The sequence below is a fragment of the Mercenaria mercenaria genome, chromosome 10 (assembly GCF_021730395.1).
Source record: "Mercenaria mercenaria strain notata chromosome 10, MADL_Memer_1, whole genome shotgun sequence".
NCBI classification, from domain to species: Eukaryota; Metazoa; Mollusca; class Bivalvia; order Venerida; family Veneridae; genus Mercenaria; species Mercenaria mercenaria.
The window spans coordinates 43,989,655-44,004,040 of NC_069370.1; the positions used below are offsets into that span (position 1 = coordinate 43,989,655).

The 14,386-nt window shown below is 32.9% G+C and overlaps 1 protein-coding gene across 1 annotated transcript; it reads left to right on the top strand.

Moving 5' to 3' along the window:
* Positions 1–6,174: 6,174 nt before the first annotated feature.
* Positions 6,175–9,875, top strand: LOC123560365 (uncharacterized). Its single transcript, XM_045352562.2, has 4 exons — positions 6,175–6,318; positions 7,131–7,313; positions 8,902–9,148; positions 9,723–9,875. The coding sequence occupies exons 1-3, from the start codon at positions 6,249–6,251 to the stop codon at positions 9,141–9,143; spliced, it is 495 nt and encodes a 164-aa protein (XP_045208497.2). The 5' UTR covers positions 6,175–6,248; the 3' UTR covers positions 9,144–9,148; positions 9,723–9,875.
* The last annotated feature ends 4,511 nt before the right edge of the window (positions 9,876–14,386 follow it).

Genomic DNA, 14,386 nt, shown 5'->3' on the forward strand with positions numbered 1-14,386 from the left:
ATTGTTTATCTTTATTTCTTTACAAATGACATTCATTTTCAAAGGGAGACAACTGTTCCCGATTATTTTAAGTACAAATGGCATTCATTTTCAAAGGGAAACAAGGGAAACAACTTTTTCCGATTATTTTAAGTAATCTTTGAGAAAAAGTTGTCTCCCTTTGAAAATGAATGCCATTTGTAAAGAAAAAAAGATAAACAATTGCTGAAAACTATGTTCCACCTTGATATGCGAAATTTCACCACTCGCACGCTATTGCAAATGCATCAAAACAAACATGTGTAACAGTTCTTTGAAAATGGTGAGTTTTTAAAGGCGTTTAACTGTCCGGAAGTGGAGCCCCTTTAGGCAGCCCTTTTCCGGAATTCAATGTTTATATCGGTATACTGACACTTGTTTCGTAAAGTAATATACATGTTTTACATGCTGTTCAATTTTCATGTCAAACAACTCTTTCTTTCTATGATTTGGTGTTGTTTGATTTTTGTTTCTCAAGGCCTCCATCGAAACCTTCACGAGTGAAATATATTTCGATCTTACACTGAAACAAACAAACAAATTTTCTATTTATTTTATGCATTTTTAATGGTTTAAACCCAAACCATATCCAGTTTGTCTGCGCAACGTCACGTGGATCGCATAATATCGTGACGTCAGAATATCTTTGTAGAAAAAATGTAAATATTTCTATTATGTTTCCTGATTTCTTTTACATTTATTTATGATAGAATGTAAATATTTATGATCCTGTTATTATTTTATACATTTATACCTTTACTGAAGAATATTTTGTAAGGAATTTTCTATCATTTGTAATCCATATTATTTCGCATTCAAGTGTAGTTCCGTACCAGTAAAAAATAAAAATGATATGTTCGCTGTTTAAAAACAGTGAAAATATCAAGTTTTATTTGACAGATGAATTTCAGTATTTGACTGAAGAGCATTAAATAAAGATTACTAGTATCGGTCACATACGGAATCCTATTCCGTCAGAGGATCAATACCAGTGCAATCTAAATCTTTGTGAACTATTTAACTTTTGCCAACATAAGAACTATACAAGTACGAAAGTTGCTGCAAGATGCAGCAAAAGGAAACTCCGCGCCAAACAAAGCAGTGTATATAGTACTGATAGAACAGGAGATGATATAACAATACTTGTGTCTTTGTTGTAGACCATAGGCAAACAGACAGTCGAATGTTGGAGAAAAAACATTGCCTTTGTAGTGTGAGCAGGATTTTTATTGTTGTATTTAGTGACTAAATTATTGACTGATCATGATCCATATGCAAAATTAACCTCTAAGTTTCGGTATATGGAATGAAATGTATTGTATACACAAGGTTGTGCTTCAATTCAGACTTACGTAGTTGTTCATCCGAAATTGTTGTATTTAGTGACTAAATTATTGACTGATCATGATCCATATGCAAAATTAACCTCTAAGTTTCGGTATATGGAATGAAATGTATTGTATACACAAGGTTGTGCTTCAATTCAGACTTACGTAGTTGTTCATCCGAAATGACTGAGTTTCAAACTTAGCTCAGATGTTATCAAGACCATTATTCTGATAAATGTCTAATCAGGAATTTGGGCTCTATATGATACTTTCAATGTAAATTATGAGGAAGGACTAGGATGTACAATGAATGTTAATATCGGTGTGGAATCGGAACTAATGGCTGAAGTTTAAAATAAATTATCCTTAAAATTAAAAACATGTACATGTATTATTTTTATGTACTAAATTGCTAAAAACCTACATGATTGGAGCAATGCCATACGTGGTTGCTAGTGTAACTAGTAGTCCATGACAAAAAGTGTAACTTAACTTGAAAGTAGACGCTTTTTTTCACAAAATTTTGTACATGTTTAGAAGGCAGTCTGATAAATATACACACCATTTTATTTTTTCTGTTTGCTTGTCCGTCCAAACCAATTGTTCGCCAGTAAGTCAATTCTGTCAAAACTGTATAAGTGAAAGAGATTTTATTCTTGAAATCTGAGATATAAAAAGAATGCAATATGGAAATATGCACATCGTACAGTTTTGCCTTGTTTTTCTGTCCGTAAGTCACAAAAGATAGATTCTATGTTAGTTTTAAAATTTCATGAGATTTTCAAGAAACTTTGTTTATATATGTTTAATTATTTGAATAACATGCAGGCCCACTAAAATCAAATATGGTTTCTATGGCAGCACATGTGACAAATGCCTCTTCCGGTTGTGGACTTTAATTACTTATTAGAAAAGGGGGTATTACATAAAATATTAAGCTTCTTTCAGTTAAAACAATTTATTAATATGTAGGCTAAATCTTAATGTTTTAAAATAGTTTTCATTCTGGACAATCGGAAATAATGACATGCAAGAAAAATCGGAAATAGAATAAAAAAACGTTTGTAGTTTGTATACATTCCGGAAAATCGGAAATAGTATGCAATATACATTTTTGTATTTATTCCTGAATTATCGGAAATAATGTAATATAATTGTTTACTCCGGAAACTTGGAAACATGTTGAAAACAAACAAAAATTATACTCCGGATATCGGAAATATAATATGTTATTCACATATACTATGAATTAAAAAACAGACAACATGCTGGCAAATGACAAGGCACGAACACAAATGAGTCCACAACCATTTATGTTCGTGACCCGCCAAAAATCACCACGATATATATATGCTGAACAGAACGTTATCAAAGATGAAGCCACAAACTATAACCGCCTGTTTTAGTGACACATCTGTTAGATGAAATAACAGCAATTTTAAGGAAAACATCTATTAGATGTCTTTGCAAAATGGAAGAGGGCACCTTGTAAAACATTTAGGAGAATGTCTTTTCCTAAGTCTGATAAGTGAGTGCCTTCTCTAAATAATTCTGGTGAATTTTCAATGATATCAGGATACTGAATATAGGCCACGCCCTTTCTCATAAGATAAGTACCTATGCAACTATTAATTCTTTTTCTGGCCTTCTCAGGCTTATAATGAGATGTTTCGTTTCGGCATACAATACGAGGTAAAATGGCAGACCAGACAAATAATATTCCAGGATATTGGGAAACAAGATCATCAAAAAAGGATTTTAGATACCTAACAATAAAAGATAAGCGTGTCTAGCCAATATTGTTTCCAGCGCAGTGAATAACAATGATATTTGGTATAGGATGGGGAGTTGTAATGTGCTCAAATTTCCTTCCGGGCTGGAAATCCCAAAGAATGGAGCCACCTATACACTCTAAGCCTAGATGTACACCGTCCGGTTTGTTCTGAGACCTTCAAAAGGCATCTCTGATCAATGAGGAGCCAGTCACCCATACTTTGAAGTGATCTAAAAAGAGTCTTATTGACTTTTATAATGAATGGATTAGATACTAATGTTCATGTCTGGAATGTTTAAACGTATATAACTTTTGTATGCATTTGATTTCCATCGACCCTATGTTTAAAGTTCATCATCCGATCGGCCTATTATTCAAATATGTTGCTCCACCAATTCTAAAGCTATGCGATTTGTAGTAGGTAGTTGGCATTCCCGAAAAGTCTTAAACTTTTTTGAGGATCTGATTAAACTGGTATGATGTAACAGGGGAGCCATCAAAATGACAAAGAAACAATCCTTGTAAAAGTGGCCTACATAATAAATAATTCCTGAAGAAATGTGTTCCTTTGGGAAAACTGAATAACAATTTTGGCACCTTAACATAGTTGATCAGTTTTAGAGCCACGGAGGAACAGCCTCACATTGGAAGGCGTTACTTTTACATCATTAAACTGTAGGGCATAACTGTGAGTTGATTTGTTATGTAACGATATTTCACTTACTCTTAATTAAGCACTAAATGCTAGTGAATATGCAACTAAAAACAGAAATGCTTCATAACGAGATGAATATACATGAATCGAATTAAAATTTTACGCGAAAGCATAGAAAGAGTGATAGGTAATCTATTGTCTTTATGCCTTTGAAGCCTAGTCAAACAGTGTTACATCAATAAAACCATTAATTTTGTAATAGCTGATTGACGCAATATAACAATTGACAGTTTTAAACGAATAATTATTCTGAGACATAAAAGCTATGTATTCAACAATGTGATATAAAAGCGGGGGCCAAATTCGTTCATATAACATATTTGATCGGAAATGTTCGAAATATGCTTTGTCGCTATTGTATGCTTTGTGGGAATTTTCCGAAAGAGAAACCTGAATGAGAATGTCTATTTCAGGTTGAAAAATGGAAACATGTTTCCGGGATTTGCGTAGGCATTCTGGAGGCCTGGTTCGGAAGTAGGTTCCAAAGGCGGATCTACTGAAATCGACTCATAGCATCAGATATTTGAATAACTTTACCAGAAATGTGTGAAGCTTTAACTTGTATATTATTCAGAAGGAGAGATAAAGTTAACTGACGGATCAAAAACATTACTCTGGTATTTCGGGATGATTTTTTGCAAGTAATGTCTGCTACTGAATTTTTTGTCTGACCTAAGTGTTATTTTCTTCTCTTGTAAATGAGTTCCCCAAGTGAAAAATGCTAAGATAATGGGGATCAATTCTAAGTAAGTTATATCCTTAAAGATTTCATCATCCCAATGAGATGGCCACCGAAAATATACCAAGCTCTCCTGTTAATATGCTCCACATCCTAGAGCTCTGGAACCAGCTGCGTCTGTAAATAATTCTTATGTATCATAAGAGAAAAATACTGAAGGTCACTGAATATGGTTTGTCCATTGAACTGATCAATAAAAACTAGCCAGACTTTTAAGTTTTCTTCCATTCCCAAAGATATTCTGATCAACAGAATTTAATGATTATAAGAACCTTCGTACACTATTACATATAACTTACTTTAATGTCTATAAATAGATCTACCATATTTTAAATTAAAATGAGCGATTAAAACACTGATATTTGAAAAAGGCACTATTGCGTAGATTTAAAAGAAAAGAGGCTAAATCAGATATCACCCCGGTCAGATCGTAGATGAACTGATTAGCACTTATTTCTTAAGAGTAAGTAAGAGGTACAAATAACATATTACAAAGAAATTAAACTGTTTACATAGATAAAACTGTCTTCTGTTTAAAATGTCATAACAAGTTTTGGCACAAATCCTATAAGAATTACTTCAATTGTTTAAGTATTTAAGCAAGTTTTAATTGTTTAGCGCGAGATATTTTTTCATTCATTTGCAAGTTTGCAAATGGCAGCCTTTCCATTGTTGCAACTTTGGTCCCATTGCCGGATCATGAAAACAAATTTAAGTATGATAGGAGAATCGTATTAAAAATCTCAAAAACAAAGCAAATGTAACAGGTTAAGTTATGTCGTATGCTATGTTCACGTTTCTTGAGAGGTTAATATACGACTTGGTTGTGCCTTCTTGCCATAATGGCACACCTAGTCTCATAATTGCCCTAGGGCCATTATGAAACTAGGTGTGCTATTTTAGCTAGAAGGCACAACCAGCCGTTTATTGACCTTTTTATTATATACCTTTGCTTCATATTCATCTTGGAATATTCATTTTACATATTTTTTTTCTACAAACTTATAGGACCTAAGCATCATTTGCATTCATTGTTTCATCAACATTGCCATCAATATTTGTCAATTGATCTGAAAATGATTCAGCACCCTTTCACCTTCCATAATGACATTGTTACATGACGTCAACCTCAGAACGCGCTGACGTTCCGGTCACCCGGGGCCATTATGATTATGGCTTGTGAGGCGCACTGCGCCATTATGGCTTCGTCAATAGAGGCCGTAATGACCGTTTTAAACGGCTTTTTTGTTACTATTTATAGTAACGTATATAAAAATGTCTGTTAAAAATGTGCAAAGATCCATTTGATAGCATAGAACGCAACCAACATAACAAAAGAATTCCGTTTGGTTGAGTCTGTTCATGAGAGGTAACGAAATGTTCAACACCACTTACGTCACCTAGCATCGGCGTAAGCAGAATTCTGTAACAGTAAAATGAGTGTACTTCGTGATCCCAAAAGGACCACAAAAAATGACACCACTGAGTCAAAGTACGGGAAACTCGTAAAACATCAATTTGTGCAAACTAATTTTAGGTATTGTATAATTTATTAAGTGGTCTGATTATAAACATGCCGGAAACAGTTATAATTTCCTCTTTTTTTAATTTATAAACATCACATGTCATAATAATACGGGCACAGTAAACAACTGTTTACCAACATAAGACTTTATGGCGACATTTGTAAAACCATATATACTTGAGAATATTTCAGTCCTTTGCACCTTGTCGGAGCCGTCAGGTAAGATTCATAATTAGTTTATTTTAATGATGGCAATTTACATAATTTATGTACAGATTTAATGCATCATAATTTTTAGTTAATGGTTTGCTTCAATACTGCCCTTTTTATAAACATTAAATGGATTAATATTTATTATTATTATCATTAATGAGCAATATCGTTAGCATTTGCGTGTCATAAAGATATTGTGTACTGTTGCAAAATTTTGATGCTTCAGAATGATCATGAATATCAAAAATATCATATGAATTTGGTACATGTTTCAGAACTTAATGCTATAAAATAATTGCTATATTGTCAATATTACTGAATCGTTACAGATAAAAAGAGTAACTTTTATATTAAACTTTATTAAACTTTATTATGTCATGATATCGCGACATTGTGTGAAATAAACGAATTTAATTGTAAATCGTATTAAAGAACATTTGCTCAACGTCTCGTGCTATTAATTGCAAAATTATATAATAATAATAATAATAATAATAATAATAATAATAATAATAATAATTAAAACAACTACAATAATAATGCTGAGAACAATAATCACAAAAGTAGTAGTAGTAGTAATAACTACAATAATAATAATAATAATAATAATAGTAAATCAATAATAGTCATGTAAAGAATATAATGATGATGATGATGATGATGATAGTGTTGATATTTGATTAGTTATAAAACTATATAATAGGCTTAGGTCTTTTATGGTAAAAACCTTTGGGTTTGCCTAGTTGATCAATTATAACGTCCCAATTTTTGAAGCTAGAAAATAAGAAAAAAATACTACAATACTCTTAATACAACAGATTACACAATGAGGCTGTTTACCATCGGAACACTCAGTCTATCATGTTTCATAACGGTTGCCTGTGGTAACTACTATCAGCCGTACGGATACAGCTATGGGAGTACGGTAGGGTACGGCGGAGGCGGATATGGATATGGCGGAGGCGGAGGGTTCGGGGGACTGTTCGGCATGCTTATATTCTGTAAGCTTAAATTCATATAATTTTCTGATTTTAGTCTTTGCGGTTGATTCTTTGCATGAAATCCTTCATATGAATTGCTGGCAAAGGCCTTCAAAGTAACATTCTCATTGCGTGGCAAAGGTCTTTTAAGTTATTTTTACATGCGAATTATTTGGCAAAAACCCTTTTAGTAATTTTTGTAAGCGAATTGTCTCGTAAAAATTTGAAGTCAGCTGGCCCAATTAAGTATTCGCATTAATTTTTATTACTCAGATTGATATATTTTGATGTCATTTTCTTTTCAGTTCCATGCCTTTGTGTTTGCTCTGCTGCAAAATTTGAATATTCATTTTTTAACTGAAATGTGGTTTTTAATTGCACATTTCTGTATTTCTAATTATCTATCTTATTTCTGATTCAAGTATAGAATTCATATAGTGGCTTAACTTTTGTTAATCTTTATTTTCAGTTTTCATATACCTCTGTTGTCTAATTGTTGCCTTATTATTCATATACATTCTGTGATTTAATTATACCCTATTTTAATCTAAACTGACTTTTATTTCAAATCTTAGTATTCGTGTTTACCATTTGTCTATAATTTGCCTTGCCTTATTTCAAGATGGGCATCAATACCATATTTAGGTGAGGTAAGTTATTGGTAAATTTAGCATAAACATCATGTTTAAATTAGCATCGAGAAGTTGGCACTGACATCGAAGATCGAAAATCGAAATTAAATTTCTAGCCAGCTTTAAACTTCGAGCCAGCTCGAAGATCGAAATTCAACATTGAATATCAATTTTGTGCTAACGTTTAACTTCTAGCCAGCTCGAAGATCGAAATTTAAGATAGAATTTCGAGCTGGGGTTGAATTTCGAGCCAGCTCGAAGATCGAAATTCAGATTTTCAAAAAGTTGAATTTCGAGCTGGGGTTGAATTTCGAGCCAGCTCGAAGATCGATATTCAGATTTTCAAAAAGTTGAATGTCGAGCTGGGGTTGAATTTCGAGCCAGCTAGAAGATCGATATGCAGATTTTCAAAAAGTTGAATTACGAGCTGGGGGTTGAAATTCGAGCCAGCTCGAAGATCGATATTCAGATGTTCAAAAAGTTGAATTTCGAGCTGTGGTTGAATTTCGAGCCAGCTCGAAGATCGATATCAGATTTTCAAAAAGTTGAATTTCGAGCTGGGGTTGAATTTCGAGCCAGCTCGAAGATCAATATCCAGATTTTCAAAAAATTGAATTTCGAGCTGGGGCTGAATTTCGATATTCAACTTTTTGAAAATCTGAATATCGATCTTCGAGCTGGCTCGAAATTCAACCCCAGCTCGATATTCAACTTTTTGAAAATCTGAATTTCGATCTTCGAGCTGGCTCGAAATTCAATTCCAGCTCGAAATTCTATCTGGAATTTCGATCTTCGAGCTGGCTAGATGTTAAAAGTTAGCACGAAATTGATTTTCAATGTTGAATTCGATCTTCAAGCTGGCTCGAAATTTAAAGCTGGCTAGAAATTTAATTTCGATTTTCGATCTTCGATCTTCGATGTCAGTGCCAAGTTCTCTGTAATATGTTGTCTAAAATTGCCCTTATTTCATATTTCAGTATTTGTTTTTATCTTCATTATCGAGATTCTGTTCGGATCTCTAAATGGAGGGGGAGGCTACAGTTATGGGCATGGAGGAAAGGGGAAAAGTAATGGAAAATATGATAACAGCTATGGCAACGATTACGGACATGGAGGAAAGGGGAAAAGTAAAGGAAAATATTATGACAGTTATGGCAACGATTACGGACATGGCGGTGATAGCTATGACACTGGTTACAAGGATTTAAATGTTTATTAATAAATGTGAGTTTAGAAATGATATAGGTTCAGATTTTAAGAAATATCATTTTTTTGTGTTTTATTAATTGGCAGGATTTGTGTTCATCCTGATAATTCAGGTGCTTTTTGGTTCTTTGAATGATGGTGGAGGCTATAGGTACGGCAAGGGTCAGGTTAATAGAGAAATAAAGTATTGGCATAAGGTCTTTAATATTTGAATAGTGGTGTTGAAGATGGTGTTGGTGTCAATGAAAATAACGATGGTGATGGAGATGACGATGATGATAATAATAATAATAATAATAATAATAATAATAATAATAATTGTGCATATTAGTAAATTATAAAGCCATTAAACTGCTTTATGTCCACAAATAAACGTTGATGGGCACCACACACAACAAATTATTTATTCGAACTACAAACTAAAACATAGGATAGAACTTATATAAGCATCTTGCTTCCAGTTCGATGCATTTCGTTTGATACATGTACAATTATTTTGTATTATATAACATGCGTATGATAACGACGAATAAAATACGTTTAAACCTGCTTTAAAATGTAACACTCTAACTTATAAATTGTCCATTGACAGGATAGACCAAAATGGACAAGATGGACCTCAAACTATTATGAAACCGGGAGTGACCGCCCTGAGACAGACCATGGAAACGACCAAACGATAGTGACTTTGGAACTTATTATATTTTTTCTTTCAATTATATTTTCAAATACAAGCATCATAAAAATTATGTTTTTCTTCATATGTTTAAGCAGGCGTACGGCTTGTGTATAAATTGCCACCTTGCTACATTTCTGTTCAAATTCATAATGACCATGTAGCTCAGAACCATATACGCAGCCGCAGTGCAAGTTAAGAATTATTTCAAACGTATTTCTATTCAAAATGTTTTAACAGATTGATGGTAATAACGTTTGATAACTGTTTCCAGGTCCCAAGTCTGAAAACTTAGTTTAAATGCAATCCATTTGATTGTTTGTTTTTGTGTATGGGTTGGTGACCTGGACGTTGAAAAATGATAAGGTTGCTTTCTCAGACCGGTCTGCAAACTAGGTTTTATAACCTAGGAGAGTGATCTTCTGAACAGGGCCCATATTCATCCGTGTCTGAAGTCTGACACTTAAGAGTTAAAAATTCAAGATTTCTTTTGACACCATTATTGTTACATTAGCACAGACTGGGTTGATTCATGAAGGTACACTCCAAAGCAGTAGCTCAGCCAAGTTATATTCATGTATATCTGCAATTAGCACAGCAATGGGAAGTTCAATATTTAAAGTCTAACTTTCAGAGTTTTAATAAATATTGGTTATGCAACAAAAGTGTACTGATTAACTATTTTAAATCAGACCATCATGGCATTTTTGAGCCTTTGATTGTTGTCTATAAAGACCCGAAACTGTCTGAAACACTCTTTCAGTGAATATCTGTCCAAAAACAAACTTTAAGCCTCATAAACTAAACTAAATATTAATTATTTACATATATTCTATTGCTTACCCTTAACACTTGTATTTTAGAAATTTAGCAGGCTAAAGGTTAACAATTTTCGGGACAATTAAGCGAACTTGATGCTCAGGCGGCAAAGCATCGAGACGATATTTCGAGACCCTGGGTTCGAATCCCTCTTTTGCTACACATTTTATCATGAATTTTCTATTTTTGCACGCTAGGTTCGAACCAGGACTGTAAATGTGAATGAAACTGAAGAACTATACCGAATACCGAATGATCAAGTTAAAAACAGTAGGGATTTTCTGGTTATAGTGCGGTTAAATGTAGAACAATTTAGTTTCTTGATATCAAGATGTTCAATTTCGTGATATCAAGAAATTGTTTGATTTCTTGATATCAAAATGATTTCATTTCTCTTTTGATATCAAGAAACGATTTTCAGATAAAAAATGGTATCCCAAAAGGATTAGTGGTTCTTGATATCAATTAAAAATTGTAAATATGAAAAAAGAAGTTTTGGTATCAAAAGATCAAAGTCTATATATAAGAAAATAAGAATGCTTTTTGATATCATGTATGATATCATGGAATGAATTTTTTATATCAAAATGCCTAAAAGTAGTAAAAAGATGCCCCGTAAAAAGAAGTAATCAGCTGCAGAATACGTTAAACGTTGTGTATGTTTTTGCAGATTTACTTCAGTTTTACTTAAAACAACAATACATGCTGAAAATGAATTTTAAAGTGAGATTATTGGACCATATAGTTTATTATAACAAAGCGAGTCACAGTTATTAGCTATGAGCGGTGCAGATTTCTTTTTTTCTCTCGAGGTTATTTACAAAGAACCGATCAATCATATTATGATTAATAATGAGGTGTACTGTCCATATAGTAGAAAACTCTAAAGAAATGTATTCAAGTTTCGTGATGTTGAACACGATTTCTAAAATTTCCACATCTATACAAACCTGTTTTGTTCGAAGCATTGTCAACGGCATTAATCTGATGTCAGAAATTCACCATTTCTATTTTTAACACGATCAGGGGCAATTCTAATATCAGAAATTTACCGTTAGTTTGGAGCATGACCAGTGGCATTGTTTTGATATTAGAAATTCTTATATTTGGTACAAACCTATTTCGTTTGCAGCATGATCAAGGGCATTGATACCCTGTTTCGTTCGTAGCTTGGTCAACGGAGTTGTCTTTATATTAAAAAATATTTTAGTTGGCACAAAGTGGTTTGTTTGGAGTATGGCCAAGAGTATTGTTTTAATATACGAAACTCACTCTTGTTTCTTTGGCATGATCAGAGGCATTATTTAATGTTCGTCAGTTTGTTTGTTTGTTCTGTTGGGTTTAACGTCGCAACGAAACAATTCAGGTCATATGGCGACATTCCAGCTTTGATGGTGGAGGAAGACCCCAGGTGCCCCTCCGTGCATTATTTCATCACGGGCGGACACGTTGGTAGAACCAACAACCTTCCATAAGCCAGCTGGATGGCTTCCCCACCTGTTCCATCAGAGGATCAATACATGTAGTTTTTAATCTTTGTGAAATATTTAACTTTTGCCAACATAACAATTATATTATGATGACATTTGTGTATTTGAAAAAGACATGACATAGAAATGCGTTCGTATACATCAAGGTCAAAGTATCATTTACTCGCAAACATTAGCTTTTACATTCGAAGCTTTGCCTGCATGAGTTTTGCCTGCATGACACAGTGCTCTTTTATATTTTATTGAAATGCTGTGAGTTGATAAAACTCTATACTTCTTATCTTACTATCAAAAAAATATAAATTTAATTTGGTACATTCATTATGTAACATTATACTACTTTGATTAATGTTTTATGAATATATAATTTGGTTATATACAGTGATACCCAATAGCATCCTCAATCATAACACACTGTTAAAATCTTATATAACATTTGATAAGTTTATATGACATTGTAATATCGATGTGGACACGGGACAATAATGGCTGAAGTTTAAAATAAACTATCCTTATTAAAAACATGTACATGTAATATTTTTATGTACTAAATTGCTAAAAACCTACATGATTGGACCAATAACATATGTGGTTGCTAGTGCAACTAGTAGTCCAAGACAAAAAGTGTATCTTAACTTGAAAGTAGACGCTTTTTTCACTAAATTTTGTACATGTTTAGAAGGCAGTCTGATAAATATACACACCATTTTATTTTTTCTGTTTGCTTGTCTGTCCAAACCATTTGTTCGCCAGTAAGTCGATTCTGTCAAAACTGTATAAGTGAAAGAGATTTTATTCTTGAAATCTAAGATATAAGAAGAATGCAATATGGAAATATGCACATCGTACAGTTTTGTCTTATCTGTCTGTCCGTAAGTCACAAAAGATAGATCCTATGTTATTTTTTTAAATTTCATGGGATTTTCAGGAAACTTTGTTCATATATATGGTAGTTATTTGAATAATATGCAGGCCCATTAAAATCAAATATGGTTTCTATGGCAGCAAATGTGACAAATGTCGCTTCCGCTTGAGGTCTTTAATTTCTTGTCATATTCTTGTTTTTCAATAAAACCATTAAATACCGGATAGTTATACAATCACACGCAATATTGTATTTTGTTTTAATATGAATTACTTCAATTGTTAAAGTATTTAAGCAAGGTTTGATTGTTTAGCGCGAGATATTTTTCATTCATTTGCAATTTTGCAAATGGCAGCCACTTTTAATGTTGCAACTTTGGTCCTATTGCCAGATCATGAAAACAACTTCAAGTATAATAGGAGAATCATATAAAAAATCTCAAAATAAAAAGCAAATGTAACAGGTTAAATTGTGTCGTATGCTATGTACACATCTTAATTTTCTTGTCTGTTAAAAATGTGCAAAGATCCTTTTGGAAGCATAGAATTCAAATAGATAATATTTCGAAGCCTGGTGACCCCATGTTTTTTGTTGTTTTTGTTTTGTTTGTTTTTTGGGTTTTTTTGCATTATTTGAGAGAGTTGTGTCGGCTGAACAAGAATTAGTAAATAAGATGACCATAAATAATATGCACGAATCACTTCCGTCAGTTTTTTTTTGACTGCGAACACTGTTATAACTGGAGTTCTGTTGAAGTATCATTGAAAATAACATATTTTGTCGTGTAATTTATATTTTTTCAGTAGACAATACTCTTTCAAATGATATCAAATTTACATCAGCTTACCAGGCATCAATATTTGATATATTTTAATAGCACTTTCATATAGAACTTGCTCATGGAGTCCATTCAATATATGTGTAATAGAGTTCCACTGGGGCGTGAGAGGTGTTGCACATTTCATCATTTCTCATGAACAGACTCAATCAAACCGAGTCTGCTATTATTCTTCTTGGTTACATTCTTTGCTTCCAAAAGATCTTTTTTGCAGATTTTATTGCTTATTTGTGGACCGGATACCTTAAAGTGAAGAGTTTTAAAAAACATATTAAGTATCAGTTATAGATATATAAGTAGAACTATTCCCAGACCAGTTACAACAAAGCGCCTAGCAACACAAACGAGCGTGCACATAACACAACAAGTCCTCTAACCTAATAAGAGCAGCTTCGATGCTGCTTTATATATACACCCAAATTGTACTACACACTCGCACAAGTTGAACATTTGCATATATACTCAAATCTCTATGATGAAAATGTGAAAATAAAATTGGAGTGGAAAAGGTGTTCTTAAATGCTCATAAGATGCCCAAGAATGCAGGAAATGAAGTGCTAAACTTCAA

What these genes read in the sequence shown, in the direction of transcription:
- LOC123560365 (XM_045352562.2), top strand. Translation starts at nt 6,249, where the DNA reads ATGGCGACATTTGTAAAACCATATATACTTGAGAATATTTCAGTCCTT. An exon ending in CACCTTGTCGGAGCCGTCAG is followed by an intron (nt 6,319 to 7,130) that starts GTAAGATTCATA and finishes TTAATACAACAG; the next exon opens with ATTACACAATGAGGCTGTTT. An exon ending in GTTCGGCATGCTTATATTCT is followed by an intron (nt 7,314 to 8,901) that starts GTAAGCTTAAAT and finishes TTCATATTTCAG; the next exon opens with TATTTGTTTTTATCTTCATT.